General features: G+C 45.7%; 1 protein-coding gene across 4 annotated transcripts in view; it reads right to left on the bottom strand.

Annotated features, from left to right (window-relative positions):
• Positions 1-17,226, bottom strand: part of CNEP1R1 (CTD nuclear envelope phosphatase 1 regulatory subunit 1) — a 53,423-nt gene that overhangs the window by 31,836 nt on the left and 4,361 nt on the right. For all 4 annotated transcript variants that reach the window (XR_003857710.1, XM_029608503.1, XM_029608502.1 and 1 more), the window contains one exon: positions 12,715-12,830. Coding sequence is in view for 3 of the 4 variants with exons in the window: in XM_029608503.1 (XP_029464363.1) it covers positions 12,715-12,739 (25 nt within the window). In the remaining variant the exon portion in view is untranslated. The remainder of the gene's footprint in view (positions 1-12,714; positions 12,831-17,226) is intronic.

Here is a 17,226-nt window from a genome sequence, read left to right as displayed (position 1 = left end):
AAGGAGGCAATCATTGCCTGTATTGCTGGTGCTCCCTGCTTACCTCCACCCATGGGGCAAACACAGGTGATCTGAAGATTTAGACATATCCAAGTTAAAAGAACGCAAAAGGCAGTACTCTGCTTCATCCCTGTTCCTGTCCAAGACAGGCAGAGAAATGGACAGGTTCAAATGAAAATCCAAAATCATTTTGGGAAAAAAGGAGGGCATAGTCCAGAGTTGAACTGCACCCGAAGTCATACAGAGAAAAGGCTCACGGCAGGAAAGAGCCTGCAGCTCTGAGACCTGAAGTGCTGAACAGATTGCTACCAGAAAAACTGTCTTCAAGGTAAGAAGCCACAAGGAAAGAATACACAGCAGTCGAAAGTTTGGACCTGCCAAGAACTCGAGGACCAAGTTAAGGTCCCACAGAGGCACCAGAAGCTGCAATGGGGGGCAAAGATGCAGAAAACGCACACATCCTGCAGAAAATGGGACACATCCGGATGGGAAGACAAAGGTCCTCCATTGATTGTTCCTCTATAGACAAACCGGAGCAACAATTTGGACCTTCAAGGTGTTAAGAGCCAAATCCTTAGGGCAAGCCATCTTGTAAAAATTCCAAAATCAACTGAATATCCACCTTAAACTGTTGAGTACCTTGCTCAGAACACCAAGTCTCAAAGAACCTCCAAACTCTAACATAGGCTAGAGAAGTAGAACATTTCAGGCCCGAAAAATTGGAAATTACCGCAGGTGAAAATCCCTGCTTCAACAGAGTCCTTTCAATGGCCAAACCGTAAGCCAGAATTGACCTGGATCCTCGTGCAGAATGGGCCCCTGATGTAAGAGATCTGTCTGAGATGGTAGCCAGAGGGGACTGCCCATCAGAAGTCTCTGGAGATTGGAGTACCATGGCCTTTGAGCCCAATCTGGAGCTACTAAAAGGACAGTGTTGGCTTGACTTGCAATCTTCTGAGAGAGCCTGCAAATCAGAGGCCAGGGTGGAAATGCATAGAGAAGGGCAGCTTGTGGCCACTCCTGAACAAGAGCATTGATGCCCATTATTTTTGGGTCCTGTCTGCGACTAAAGCAGCATGGAAACTTTGCATTGTTGAAGGTTGCCAACAGGTCTAGGTCCAGTAGGTCCCAGTGGTTCACCAGAAGCAAAAGGCCTCATTTGCCAGCTCCCATTCTCCTGGGTCCAAGTTTCTCCTGCTGAGGAAATCATCTCTGATATTGTCCTGTCTGGCAATATGAGAGGTGGAGATGCTTAGGAGATGCTGCTCCGCTCACACCATGAGCACATCTATCTCCTCTAACACCTGTTGACTCTTGGCTCCACCTTGATGATTGATGTAAGCCACCTTTTTCGCATTGTCGGACATTATCTGAACTACCCGAGCCTCTAGCCACTTTGTGAACTGCAGGCATGCCAACCGAACCACTCATGTCTCTAGTCTGTTGATATTCCACTGCTGCTCTGCTGCATTCCAGTGCCCTTGCACCACCAACTTCTGATAGTAAGCCCCCTAGCCCCAGAGGCTTGCATCTGTCATGAGTACGAACAAATCTGACATTGTCAGGGAAATTCCTTTCCTGAGATGGTCCACATGTAACCACCAATCCAACTGGGATCTCACCTCTAACGGGAGGAGCAGCCTCACTGCATAATTCTGTGACTGCGGACTCTATCGAGAGAGCAAGGCACGCTGAAGCGGGCGCATATGTACCGTCGCCCAGGGAATCACTTCTAATGTGGCAGCCATCAATCCCAGAACCTGTAGATAAGACCACACAGTCGGACAGAGTTCCTCAGAGATCAAATTTGCAGCATCAACGTGTGGTTCAGAGATTCCAACAGAAACACTCTGCCCTTCCTTGTATCAAATCATACCCCGAGATACTCCAGGGTCTGAGATGGCTAAAACTTGCTCTTGGCCAGATTCAACCAACCAGCCTAGGTCCTGTAGCAAGGAAACCACCCCGCGGGAAGCACGCAGACTCTCCTCCAAAGTCTTGGCTCGAATCAACCTGTCATCCAGATAGGGGTGAACTAGATTGCCCTCCTTGCAAAGGGCCACCATTATTACCACCATGATCTTGGAAAAGCTCCTGCGTACCATGGCTAGACTGAAAGGCAAGACCTGAAACTAGTAATGACGATCCAAGATAGCAAATCTGAGGAACTGCTGATGTTCCTGCTGGATGGGAATATACAGATATGCCTCCATCAAATCCAGAGACATGAGGTACTCCCCTGCTCGGACAGCCATCATGACAGAACGCACCATTTCCATCCTGAAATGCATGATTTGTAGATGACGGTTGATGGCATGGGCCAGAACAATCCTTCTTTCTTGGGCACTATAAAATAAATGGAATATTGGCCCCTATTTTACAGCGATTCAGGAATGGGAATTACCGCTTTCAGATTAAACAGCCATTGTAACGTTGCTTCCACTTCTACCCTCTTCTGAGGGGAGTTGCATAGAGAGACCATGAAGGCATCTGGAGGAATGTAAAGAAATTCTAGAGCTTACCCATTCCGAATCACTTTGAGAACCCATTGATCCGAAGTAATCTGGACCCATTGTTGCAACCGTCTCTTTCCGACAGCTTCACTCCGCCTACCTGTTTGCTCCTCCTCATGCTGCGGATGGACGCCTGGCTACCGTAGCGTCTGATTGCCATCCTCTCTGGCATCCCCGGACCGGCTTGGGCGCTGCCTCCCGCCATGCTCTGCTTGTATCATAGGGTGCGCGCGCCGCGCAGCTCTTATTTACTACATGGCGCGAACCTCCGGGGCGTCCCCCCCCCCCGTGATGACATCATGATGCCCAGATATTTAAGGCCTACAATGTTTGCTAGCCTTTGAGTTAGCAAGGGTAATCCTACAGGAATCCTACGGATGGGATTCGCTCTCTGTACCCAGCTACTCTGCCTCTCCAATCTCTATTGGACTCTCTAACGCTAACGGGGTACCCGCTCCTCGGGGGTCTCACTTGTTTTTCAGGTCGCTATCAGAAAACCGGTACTCACTCCTCGAGGGCCCATGTTCCCTGACTCGCTGCCTACTCCTACCTTCTCTTCTGCCTGGAAGGATTCACTAATCTTCAACATCAGTGAGTACTACCATCTTCACCTCAGAGCTGTTCCCTGGAACCAGGCACTCGCTCGAGGGCCTGCCTCCGTTCCAGCCCCAGTGCCATCTCCGTGGAACCGCTGCGTGAGTACATCATCTGCAAGCCTCCCAGCTCTCAGGGTTCAAATACTCCTCGAGGGTCTGCTCTCCCTACCCTGGGGTCTTGTAGTCGCCATTCCTGCGCCTGAGGGATACCAGCCCTGCCAGGCTATTCCAGCTGCTCACTACTGCCACATCTGGTGGCTTCCTTACACAGTCTAATAAAAGATCAAACTGTGTGTGTGTCCTGAGCTAAGCCTGACCAGTGGCCCCTCAAGGGCCCCCCTGGGCGTGGTCAGCTGCCAGTGACTAAGGGTCCACCCAAACCTCACAGTTTACAACACCCACCTGTGATAAAACTGGGTTAGACGACCACCTATCTATTGCACCACCAGATGAACCTGGGAAGACTGAAGAGCTCCACCCCCAGAGCCCGCATCCTTTCGAGGACCTCAGGGGTGAAAGGACTGAGACCTGTAGAAGGGACAAGATCTCTGGGAAGAATCTCCCCTATAAGACCAAAAATGCTGGTAGTCTCGAGAGCGGCCAGTCAGTCACCCGAAAAGACCAGGACACGAGCTTCTTGTCCTCCGGCAAACGAGGAACCTGGGTCCCTTCCCATTTACTTGTCAATTTTTTGTAACTCACTGCCAAACAAAAGTGAGCCTTTGAAGGACAACTTGGTAAGATTTTCCTTTGAAATAGTATCTGCCAACTAGTTTCGTAGCCATAGCTGTCACCTGGTCGCAATAACCGAAGCAGCTCCCCTGGCTGCTGTGCAAACCAAGTCCCAGCCCGCATCAGCTAAAAAGACGGCTCCCGGTTCTGTAGGGAGATATCCCATGTTTAATCACTGAAAGCACTCAATATGAATCAAAATAGCCAAAGAGGGATGCTGACATGCCAAAAAACACTGTCACAGTGGAAAAAGAAGAAACTTTGCCCAGCTGAAAAACTTTAACCAGAACTGTAGGATACTTATCAAGATCTGCTTGTTTGTAAGCTCCCATGTGAGTAAAATGAAGGCAGAGGCACAATGCAGCAACTTTCCCTCAAAAGCAGAAGTCACTGATCGGCCAAGGAAAGTCCAGAGGTCAGAGGGGCTCCCACCCTTGGTCAAGGGGGAAGTACTCTGAAATGAAGAAAAGCTGACATGGTTTACAGCCTTAGGGCAGGACTCCCCTTGAGAAATGGGGAGGGGGGAAAAGACCTGCAATGCAGCAAAGACCCTCCATCCACTACATGATTATGCACAAGCATGTAGTGGATGGAGGGTCTTTGCTGCATTGCAGGTCTTTTCCCCCCCCTCCCCATTTCTTCAAGGGGAGTCCTGCCCTAAGGCTGTAAACCATGTCAGCTTTTCTTCATTTCAGAGTACTTCCCCCTTGACCAAGGGTGGGAGCCCCTCTGACCTCTGGACTTTCCTTGGCCGATCAGTGACTTCTGCTTTTGAGGGAAAGTTGCTGCATTGTGCCTCTGCCTTCATTTTACTCACATGGGAGCTTACAAACAAGCAGATCTTGATAAGTATCCTACAGTTCTGGTTAAAGTTTTTCAGCTGGGCAAAGTTTCTTCTTTTTCCACTGTGACAGTGTTTTTTGGCATGTCAGCATCCCTCTTTGGCTATTATGATTCATATTGAGTGCTTTCAGTGATTAAACATGGGATATCTCCCTACAGAACCTGTAGGATGCATATTTATCAGCTGGAAAGTATAAGACGGGGCAAATAAGGAGAAAGGGAGTGGACCCGAAGTAGCCCCAGCACCCCCTGCTATCGAGAAGACTTAGGTGTGGCCAGGAAACCGGAGAGAGGAAATGTCCTGCTGGGGGTCGGATGGTGGTGCGGAGTCTGAGGCGGTGAGAAGCAGAGCAAAGCTTGGCAGCTCTGCCAGTACCAGAACTGGAAGCATGCCTCCTCCCCCTGACTATATTCTCCAGTCCTCTAAAGCCTGCTTCAGATGTAAATAGGGAAATCGCCTGAACTAGGGACCAGAGATAAGTTAGCCCTAAGTATTAATATATTAGATAGGCTAAGGTTTGTGGCATGTTTTAAAACCACCTATGGTACACTTCCTTTAGGGTAAACTGGTGCTCACTAGTAAGGATGCTAGAGACATATGTTGTTATCTTCTAAATACTTGTTATTGTTTATAAGGTTTTGGGTGGACCCTTGGACACTGTGGCAGCTGACTATGCCCCGGAGGGAAGTCCTGTGAGGGGCCACAGGTTAGGCTCAGCTTTGGGACACACAACAGAGTTATATCTTTTATTAGACAGAGTTGAGAAGCCACCAGAGGTGGCAGTAGTGAGTAGAAATGAAGCCCGGCTGGGCTAGGGTTCCTCAGGAGAGTGGAACAGCGACTCCCTCTATGGCTGTGCTGTAGTGGAGAAAACAGATAGTGAGTACGGTGGAGCATACACAGAGTTCTGGTATAGAGCCTCGTTGGTAAAGTTACTCACACAGCAGTTTCTCCCGGAAGGTGACACAGAAGCTGGAATAGAGGCAGGCCCTCGAGGAGTGAGTACCTGGTTCCAGGGAACAGCTCTGAGGAAATAAAGTTGGTAACACACTGATGATGTAGGCAGCGGCTTCTTCCAAGCAGAAAAGATAAGTTCAGGCAGCGAGTCAGGGAACATGGGCCCTCGAGGAGCGAGTAGCGGTTCCTGATAGCGACCTGAAAGAAATGAGAGGCCCCTGAGGAGCAGGTATCCAGTTAGGATAAAGTCCAAAAGTTGGAAAGGCAGAGTAGCTAGGTATGGAGAGCGAATTCCATCCGTATGGAGTTCCTGACCCTTGCTATTAGCTAGCAAAAAGTGTAGGCTTTAGTATCCGGGATGCGTGATGTCATCACAGGGGGAAGCCCCTGAGGTTCGTGCCAAAGAGAGAATAAGAAGCAGGGCCGTGCGGTGCACGCGCCCTATGGTACCTGGACAACATGGCGGGATGCAGCGCCCAAGGCAGATCGGGGACGCCGGAGAGGAAGGCAGGCAGACGTCCATCAACTGCAGGAGGAGTTGCAAAAAAGGTAAAGTGGGCGGAGTGGAGACATTGGGCAGCAACAGTTGTAACAATGCTAATCCTGCCAAATCTGATAAAAGTCTAATTCTCGGGAGAAAACATTGTCTTTTCCTTTTTTAATTCTTTATTTATATCTTTGAATTACAAAGTAAAAAGATACATGTATATAATTAAGCACCCTTAAGAATTTTTTTAAGGATAACAGATTACAATAGCTAAATCAAATTCACAATTATAAATGCACATAAATATATCATCTGATTTACATTCACCAAACAAAATGGGGAGCTGATCAAGCAAAATATTTAAACTATAATTATACTAACATAACTACAGACAATACAGGTTCATTTCGAACAATAACCCAATATTTATTCCTGAAGGACATTGTCTCCTGCATCACCATGAGACCTGAATTCCTCCAGGTACTTTTCTAAGTGATCAGGTTCATAATATATTTGACTCCTTTTACCCTCATGATACATTTACACGGAAACCTTATTATAATCTGAATTCCAAATGTTCTGGCCTGATTAGCCAGAGTAATAAACCTCTTTCTCCTTAACTGAGTTTCCTTTGAAAATTCCGGATATAACCATATTTTTTGCCCTAAATAGGAAGTAGACCTATTTATCATATATAGTTTCATAATTTTATCCGTCAGAGGATAATATAAATTTTATCATAAGGGTTCCTCTACTATTTGGGCACTAAATGATGATTCAATTAAATCTGTGACATTCAGAATCTCCTGATTTTCCTGGTTACTTTTAACTTCTTGATTATCTATACCTAAAAAAAAGGCATTAGCTATTACAGGATGTTTATCCAAGGGCAAATGCAGAATTTCAGAAAAATAGTTCTTTAATTGCTCCTTAGGTGAGATTAACTTACACCTAGGAAAGTTCACTGCTCTAAGGTTCAAGTACCTAGCTGCGTTTTCTAGATTTTCCACCTTCCTAGAAAGTAACTCTTCTCCCTTTATAATACTGCTTTGCACATTTTTAATCTCGTTAATATCTTGCTCAACTTTTTTCAATGTTGCACCGTTATTGGAGACTAGAGGATTTATATTTAACAACGCTACTTGCATGTCTTTAATACTATTATTCAGATTCACAATATTCTTTTGTAGAGATGTCATGATGTACCATAAAGTCTCTAGAGATATTTGCTTCGGGCTCTCAGAAATGTCATTAGGAGTAATTGGAAGAGCATTTGCTCCTGAGAGTTCCTGATTAGATTCATTACCCATGGTTATCGCAGGGTCCAGTCCTTTAAGGCTTCATAGATCTTATTCCAAGCCCCTCGGGCTATGCTCCAACCTTCTGCTCCTCTGGATGGAATAGAGGGTCTTTCCTCCCCAGATCTTCTAATAGTGACCTCTCTGCATCTGGGACCCCCTCAAAACGGGCTCAATTCAGACAACGCTGTCCGTTCTTCGAATGAGCCTGATACTCCAGTGCATGGGAAACTTTTTGGAGGGGATGGAGTATTGGGAGCTCCGGGACTAAGACTGGACATCTCCTTGCAGTATAGGAGCTTGCTCTCCTCCTAACACTGCTACAGGACACTCCGGAGGTATTTTACCTGTTGGTGGGTAAAACCCTGTTAATCTGCTTTGAATGGGAGAGGGTTTTGCAGGGGTTGAGGCATCCGGCCTAACCATCCCTTTGCGTTTAGTGTGTGGCATCATAAAAATAAGACCAGCAGATTACAAAAACAGATTTACTCACAGTTCTGTAGATCGCACAATCCAATTTGGAGATTCTGCTAAGATCGATATTAGCAGAGGAAAGAGTTCTCCACCTTACCGCCTCCGCCTGCCTAAGCCGGAGCGCGCGGCTTAGGCAGCGCGCCGGCAGTGCGCCGCCAGCTGCTTATTTTATAGCAGCTGGGACTTCCGCATACGTCACCGGGGTCGCCTCCCTGCAAGCTGGCTCTCCGGAGCCTTTGGATATTCCGGGGGTGAAGATTTCAAAAAGCGTTCTCGTAGGTGTAGCGGGCTTGGGGCTCTCTCCTCTCCAGCAGCTCCCCAACATTGTCTTTTCCTGAACTTAGGATCGTGAGATGGGAGGAGGTCCGGAGGTGTCCTGAGGCAGATGGGTTCCTACACCCCTAAAATTTATCTACAGTCCTATCATACGTTCAAGATCGGACATGGCAGAGGCAGAATCTTGACAAAGACACAATGTAGCCCGGGCTACCAAAGCACAACAAGAAGCAATTTGTAAATTCATCACTCCTCAAATCCTTACTTCAGGATGGCCTTAATCCTTCAGTGTCACACCTCCCTCTAGCGGGATGGTGGTATGTTTTGTGAATGAATGCACCAAGGCATCCACCTTAGGGAAACGCAACTACTTTCTGGGTGCAGATCCATGGGATAAAAACCTGCAAAAAGACCAACCTCCTTTAAAAGAAGCCTTTGGTGCACGCCATTTCAGATCAATCAACTCCTGGATTGCATGCAGAAGGGCAAAGAAACAAGAAGCCTTGTGCAGGGTGCCCAAAATGGGATCCTTCAGGAAAATCGGGCACAGCCACTCCAAGCGTCTCCAAGGACTGAGAGATCAAGCTTGTTAACTCATCTCTATGAAAGAAAGGGAGAAGAGTTCTAGAAGGTTCCAAATCTGTGGGGGGGGGGGGGGATCTCTTCTGCCTCTGCGGGAGAGCCACTGCCATAATCATTGGTCTCATTCTGATCTATCTGCATTTGAGCCTTGTCAGACTGCGCTGTGCCAAAAGGCGCTTGACCGTGGGGACAAGCAAAGAAGCACTCCGTGTGCACAGACCGAGCTTGGCAGGCAGTGCTGACTCAGAAGACTGTCCCTGAAGAAAGATCTGCAATACCTGGAAAAATTATACCCAGGAACAGGAGGACAGGTCCATTCCCAGCCCCAGAGACCTGAAGCTGATATTCTGAGAGCGAGTGTCTCCCAACAACTCGGTCCGTGGATCAACTGAGGGAGGGTAAATTTCTGCTGTACCACTCTTGGTGCCACTGTCCGCCAACCGAAGAGATGGGACCAGAGTCAGCAAAATCAGAAGGAGGTAAATCTCCCCGAGCATCCAGGCAGTGCTGACACAGGCTTAAAGACAGCTCCGGCTGAATGGCTCCGATTTTGCATGCAGTGCAAATGGATGGGCGTTTAGGCACCTTTGCCACGGGTGCCATGGTTGCAAGCGCCTAGATGATGCGTGTATACAACCCGCACCCAAAACAGACACACAAAAAAAGTGTGTGTGCAAGTATATGCGACTAGGTGCGTGTCCAACTAGGCATCCAACTGGGTGTCCGGCGCCGCTTAATCGTACAACTGAACGCCCAGGAGAATGCCAATGGCCCATCGAAAGAAAAGGCACAAAATCCCCTCACGGCCTACTACGTGCCAAAAAAGGGAGAAGCCTGGAGAGGGGCCTAGTCAAATGGCTGCGCAACCTGCCGAACCTGCTCTACCTTAAACTCCCCAGAGACTTGAGTGGGACAGCTAAATGTTGAGGTAACAGACCCGGCTTTTTTTTTTTTTTTTTTTTTTTAGAAAGGCAAAACAAACACTTTTACCTGAGCTCAGCCCTCCTTAGTTGAGAACAGGAACAGGTCCTGGCTAAGGGGAGGGAAGAGGGCTAAAGCCTTCACCACCAAGCATTTCTCAGCCTGCAACTGTTATTGAATTTTTTATTTTTTTTTTTAGGTCCACGCCAGTCAAGGCTCCTGGTCTGAGGGCACTCTAATGAGGGAAGGAATGCATGGTATCACCTCAGGAGGCAAAGGGTGTTATATAGAGGTCTCATCTGTCCATTATTTCCTTTCAAATCCTTCTTTTTACTAACAGGCAATCCCCCCGAGGGGAAATGCATGTCCACATTCTGCTGGAGACGGAGAATACTGGCCGGCCGATGTCGAGGTGGAACTCTATGGCCATGACATCAGCTACATGAGTGCCTGGGTTTCTGCTAAAACTTCTAGTTATTATGGTAGGAGTAGTGCTAAATTTTAAAAGGACTGACAGTTTGCTTCCTGATTGCATCTTTTAGAATTGTGAGATCTGTGGTACATCCCAGTATCTGCAGCAATTATACGGTTATTGCAGAAATTACACAGTCAAGAAAGGTGAATACAACTCTTTCTATGAAGTTTTAGGGCTACAAGGCAGGAAGGCACTCTGTACCGAAACAGTGGTCAGTTTGATGCACCTGCAGGTGTTGTATTTTTTTAAAGATTATTTTCAAAAGAGTTTACTATTAAACTGTGGACTATTCTCTTTGGTAAATGATTAACATTCTATAAATGCTGTATATAAAAATATAGTTGCATACATGTATAGGATACCATTTGGAACTGTTTTGATATTGTACTGTTTCTGTATTTAACATAGCTGAATCTACTTTTTTCATGCTGTGAGCGGAGTAACTTTCAAACATAAATGCTAAAATTTTCTCAGGATATTAATGATTTTGTGGATGTTACAAATAACTGTTCAATCACAAAACTCTACCCTTTCACACACTGTAATCCAGCGTAATTTATATGTGAACCCACAGAACCAAAAACAACTGTTACACTGGTAGTCAATTCATATATGTTAATTTCGCCAAATATATGTAGGCCCCTCACTCAAAGGGTCTGTCAAAATCATACAGACTCCTAATTAGGTATAGGGCCACCTTGCTTTAATTGTAAACTTATTTAAATTATTTGCAGTTTTTACTTTTTTTACTTTTTTTAAAATGTCAAGCAGGATAATCACTCCTGGGCAATAGGTCACCGCTGTTTATAGCACAGAAGTATCAAAAAGGTTACAGGAAGAACCATAATACTCATCTGTTGCCAAATTTTGGCTGGTCTCCCTCTCCCCGACACGCGCGTGTTTCGAACCCGAAGTTCTGCCTCAGGGGGATGTCCTTCTGTATCTGGTACTCCAAGAATTGTCCCACTTTCAAAACGCGATTTGCCTCTGATGCTCAATGTCTTGGCTTCTTCAAAGCTATCTTCATTTTCAGCGGCCGCATCTCGCCGCTCTTGTATTTTAATGGCGTCCCATCGAAGTGAAATCTTTATACCCTGACCGGAACTGACGTCACCATGAACGGTTTTCCTTCTGAAGGAAAACCGTTCATGGTGACGTCAGTTCCGGTCAGGGTATAAAGATTTCACTTCGATGGGACGCCATTAAAATACAAGAGCGGCGAGATGCGGCCGCTGAAAATGAAGATAGCTTTGAAGAAGCCAAGACATTGAGCATCAGAGGCAAATCGCGTTTTGAAAGTGGGACAATTCTTGGAGTACCAGATACAGAAGGACATCCCCCTGAGGCAGAACTTCGGGTTCGAAACACGCGCGTGTCGGGGAGAGGGAGACCAGCCAAAATTTGGCAACAGATGAGTATTATGGTTCTTCCTGTAACCTTTTTGATACTTCTGTGCTATAAACAGCGGTGACCTATTGCCCAGGAGTGATTATCCTGCTTGACATTTTAAAAAAAGTAAAAAAAGTAAAAACTGCAAATAATTTAAATAAGTTTACAATTAAAGCAAGGTGGCCCTATACCTAATTAGGAGTCTGTATGATTTTGACAGACCCTTTGAGTGAGGGGCCTACATATATTTGGCGAAATTAACATATATGAATTGACTACCAGTGTAACAGTTGTTTTTGGTTCTGTGGGTTCACAAATAACTGTTCAACAGAAAAGAATTTTACAAACACTGTTTACTGTATTAAATCAAAAACAATACAAAAGATTTTGCAAGCAAAAGCAAATAACCTTCACTTCCTAAAAAATATTTCCAAAACCAAATCATCATACAAAATTACACAAGCTTCTAGCAGAAGTGTTCTTTCTGGAGGCATATATCCTATTGAGAACAATATTTTGAGGCAGGATCCCAATCTGTTTGTTTTATAAATTGTTTCCTCACTGTCATGAATGAAAGCAAACCTCCAGAAATTAAAAAAAAGGGGGCAACCAACCTTTTTCTAAGTATTATCTCATAAATTAACAGTCAGGGTTAATTATGCACACCTGCTACATAAGAAAGGGGTTGTTGGAGCACTCAGATCAGATCTTTCACTAAATCTCTTTGACGGTAGTAGATAATTCTACAGTTTTAAAGAATCAATGCTTATCTTCTAGTGGCAGACATTGTACAGAGAGAGAAAGCAGGCTTGTTCTTTTTCCAGAAGAAATATGAAGGGCTCACAGGCTCGTGTTGCTATTTTAACCATGCATTCTGCTTGTATTTAACTTGAAACCTACACTTGGAGGCAGGTTTACGAAAGGTTATGTCTACAGGCACAGAAGGCGAGACAAGCTTTAGATAAATAAGTTCCCACTGCTGTAGGCCATGTACTGGCAGTGCCTTGCCTGTTGTCTATAGAAGGAAAGCCACATGTTCAGGGAGTGCTTGCAGCAGCATCCTCCGTGCGCACAGTGCATTACTCACATCTGGCAACATAAAATCCCGGTTAAATAGTACTTGCTTTCTGGCTTGCTTTTGTTTGTTTGTTTGTTTTTTCTTTTAATTACCTTCGGCTTGTTCCAGCGAGTTCATGCTCCCGCATGCAGCAAGCTGAAAGGGACCGCAGGCTTCCTTAGCAAACGCGATTTCCTGCCAGGCAAAGACTCCGGCAGCGAACCAATTCCTGGAAACAAAGATGTAAGTCAGAGTCGGATAGGTCAAGAAAGGCATATCCTGGTTGGATACTCTGTCCCCACCTCTGGCTGATATTATTTCTCTTCTTTGTTTACCTAATGGTTGGCTTTCCGTACGTGTCATTCACTAAGTAACTGCCTTCTGATTGGTTATTACACAACCGGCAGGCGGGAGAGCCATATTTGCCCTTATTTAACTGTCTTCCTGAGCGGAAAATGCATCATGTAAGCCAGTTTCTGGTTGGCTGCTTTAAAATTCGCTCTGATTGGCCAGTATGATGCTGGCGCTCTGTCTATTGAGCTGGGGGTGCGGGGGTGTCTAAGCTGTTCCTCTTAAGCACGTAGTAGGTTTGTCTGCCCTTTTTTTTTTTAAACTCCAGGGCTGCAAACTCATTGTTCTGATTACAAAAATGCATAATCCAGAGATAGTGATATCTTTTATTGAACCACATTTCCTCCTTGCTACCGGGAAAAGTGCATATTAGACCTTCAGTAGTAGGCAAATGGTTAGAAATAGATGTGAACTGCATCACATGTATTTCAAGATCATTGTGTTCAAGGTTATTTCAAGGTGTAGATATGTAGGGCGACTTCTTGGGCATCAAGCCACCCTTTTGAGTCAGCTATGAGTTTGAAAATACACAAGCCTTTAAACAGGAAGGGAGGGAGCTCAAAGCAAGCCATGCCGAAAGCTCTGTTTTGTGCAGTAACTACCATGAGTTCGATAAAGCTTTTTTACCCCATGGACACAACATGGGAAAAGCCCCTTAAATCCCCGATCCCAATATAATAAATTTGAAGCCTTTCTGATGCTTTACTGAACACAAGTTTCAAACATGCTAATCCAACTAGTTGACATGCTCTACCTGACAGGTTGTCTAATCACAAATCTTCCTGTTGTCTTTCCTCCTTAAAAGAAAACTACTAGTTTTCTTTTGTACTTTTTTTAAAGTAATGAGCTAGGGACTTTGCTTCAAATCCTTCATCTCCACTGAGAAATCAGTTCTAGGGAAGCTTGTGGTACCTTTCAGCTTGCTGCATGTGAGTGCTGCAGAGCCCAGGCTTGTGACCTTGGGCAAGTCACTTTCTCTTCTATTTCCTAAGGTTGACCTGGGAAATTTAGTGTTCTGCTCACCTTCAGATTAGAAAGGAAGCCATAATTTGTTAGCAGGTTTGGAGGGGTAAGTATTTCACTCATGGGGCAGATGCAATAAAAGACACGCAAAGAAAATGCATTAATTAGGGACACGCATCATTTTAACGCGTGTGCAATTTGTCATCGGTAACACGCACACAATATTTAAATGAAAAGCATGCGAAAAAGGCACATGTAGTTCAAAACAGACCATTCATAGCGCCATACATTTTACTGCATCGCAAGTGCGATCTGTGCCTGCATATACCTATCAAAAAGGCTTTTGTCAACTGTAAAACAATACAATTGTTTCAATTACAAAAGAAAGGATATTTTAATTAAAAAAGCAATATTTGAAACCAGCTTCTCTCCCCCACTGTGACGTCAGCATGCGCGTCATAATCCTATTTGCAGGGTATATAAATCGCTGCGGTGAGGCAAACTTTCCTTTTGTGCTGAGTTCAATTGGAACCTGTACTGGCCACAGACTGGTACAAACTGGTCCCTTGACTTCATGCAATTTCTGCTTTAATTTCTTCATTTTTCAAAGGTAAGAGGTGATTGCTTTCTGCTTACTTAAATATTTTTTTCATGCTGTATTTTACTTTTGCTGGCATGGAGGAGTAAATGGATGTCCTTGAAAGCATCCACAAACAGGGTCTTTCTGTTTTTATCAACGTTTGATTCCTGGTGTCTGTCTGCCCACCCATCTGTCACTGCTTAAAAAGGACATCCATAAAAAAGAGACCCCATTTGTGTTCATTCTACCGATTAACGTCTGACGATTGAGCGTGTATAACATCTTGAAGGACTGACTTCCAAGACCTGGGTGTCGCTAAATCGATATCAGGGGGCCGGGATGCAAGGATAATGAAAAAAGTAGGTAAGAATGTCTTTTTAGTGCCCGAGGGCTGCCTGTCCACCGTACATTCTTAACTTTATCTAATTGATAAAAACGATTGATGGAAGCACTAGTCCATTAACTTCTTTGCTCTGTAAAAATCTTATTGTTGTGAGGAGAAATAATAAGGTTTATTTAAATCTGTTGTATAAAACCGATGCATCTTGACCACCACCTTCCTTCCGCCCATCCTTCCTTTTCCCCAACACTTTGCTATTTTGCTATTTCAGATACCTCCAGTGCAGAGGAGGAGAAAAAGTATCACCTCATCCTTCATAAGAAAATGCCATACTGGGTCAGAGAGAGGGGCCATCAAGCCCAGCATCCTGTTTCCAACAGAGGCCAAACCAGGCCATAAGAACCTGGCAAGTACCCAAAAACGAAGTCATCACCACCTCTGCCACCCTCTTCATCTCCCATGTCACCACCATCTCTGCCAATCCCGCCACCTCTGCCATCACCACCTCCAACACCACTATGACCCGAGACCCCGCCCCGTGTCCCTGCAAGATGAGGAGGTAGTAGTCATTGACAATGAGGAGCCCTCCATTGATTCTCCATCTGTAGCCAGCGATCTGCAGGAGCAACAGGCTGCATCTGAGGACGTACCTCGTGAGGAAGGAAGGCCTTCTTCAATGGAAGCACACCTGGATGCTGTGCTCGCGCTATGTGGTCGGCTGGACCACAGGATGGACACAATGCAAGGGCTCCTGGTGTATGTGGGGGGCCAACTTGGCAGAGCTGGTACAAGGCCAGCAGCAGATGATGGTCTTCTGTCATTGGCAGGATTATTTGCTATTGCCAGTATGGCTGCCCTAATTCTTGCTCGCAGACGCAAGAAGAAAGTCAGCATGACAAGGAAGTAAACAGTTCCCACTGAAAAAGCAGGAAACCTTCAGGAACCGCCAGCTACCACTAGCTCCAGCACAATAACGCTAGGGTAAGGCAGGCACAAAATTTTGAACGTAAAAAAACTTGCTAAAGGCGCACAAAATTTTGGCAAATTCGGGTACTAGTAGATAATTGCTGCATTTAAATAAGATTTGCATGCCATTGGCGCTATTCCCCACGTACAGATTTTGAGTGCGCATTATGGACGCGCTAATCCATATATTGCATTGCGCTCAAAAAATGTACATCCAACTACACGATCACCACCACGCTAAGCAGAACACCCAATAATGCATCAGCCCAATAGCGTTTTTTGGTGCACAGTAAACTACCAAATAGGGGTAGTGCCCCTCCACATGCAGGCAAATGTCACCAAAAAGGTAAGGAGATTTCTTCAAGGCTTCTGCAGACTTGCATATGTTGGTAGGTTTCTCTATACTGCTAATCTTATTGATAGCTTCTACCTCACATAATAGACACTACACTTACATGACAATTTACAGCATTATCATGTGTACAGAAAAAGCTGAATGCCAACCTCTACTTTTCTCTTTCGGTCCTAGTATTCTACTTCTCCTTTCATGCTCTACATTTTTTGTCCTATCCTCATTATTCTTTATTTTTTGGTATCTCCAGTTGTTTTCTTCACTGTTAGGATAGCTTGTGGCTCCTGGTTGGGTGCCAGAGATAGGCCACAGTAAGCCAAAGCTGAGTATTGCTGGGCCTTCACTGTGTGCCTCTCCTCCCCTCAAGGGTGCCACAGGTCCTCAGAAGTTTCTGTCACCCCCTCCATTGTGGCTTCTCACTGCTACAGCTACCTTAGGGATCTGGAACCACCACTACTGATACTCCTTTCTTGGCATATCTCGAGAAAGTTTGGGATTTGCTAAGATCATAGTCAAGTCTTTAATGCTGTGGGTGTGGACCCTTAGACCGAAGTGGAGTTGGCGCAACCTGCAGGGTAGAGCCCTGCAAGTCGCCACAGTTAGCTGGCCGAATCGGATGAAGTAGAGGCCCAGCTGGATCTTCACTTATACCAGCACTTGTTCCCCTTGAGTGGAGCCTTTGGGTGCCAGGATCGTCAGATCTTAAGTAGGGGCCTCTGCTGATGGTCATAAGATCCACTGAAGAGGCTGGAACGAGCAAACGAAGTCAGATTCAAGCTTGGGTCATTGGCAGGCAGCGTATGGAGATATCCAGGAGGAAAGCGGGAGTCAGAGGCAGGCAGCAAGCAGGAATGTCTGGGTAGCAGGCAGAGATCCGAGGCAGATGGCAGTCAAGGGAGGTCCAGGAAGCAAGCAGAGGTCAATATCGGGTATCTGTCTAAGAGAAGGCGGGATAGAAAGGTAGGGTAGAAAGATGAAGAACACAGGAGGCAAGGCACACTGAAGAACTGAGGAACAGAAGACTGACCAAGGGAACTGACAGGCTAGATGGGGGACCACAAGAACTGAAGAAC

This window comes from Rhinatrema bivittatum, chromosome 7 (assembly GCF_901001135.1).
Source record: "Rhinatrema bivittatum chromosome 7, aRhiBiv1.1, whole genome shotgun sequence".
Classification (NCBI taxonomy): Eukaryota; Metazoa; Chordata; class Amphibia; order Gymnophiona; family Rhinatrematidae; genus Rhinatrema; species Rhinatrema bivittatum.
This window is presented reverse-complemented; position numbering and strand designations above follow the sequence as displayed.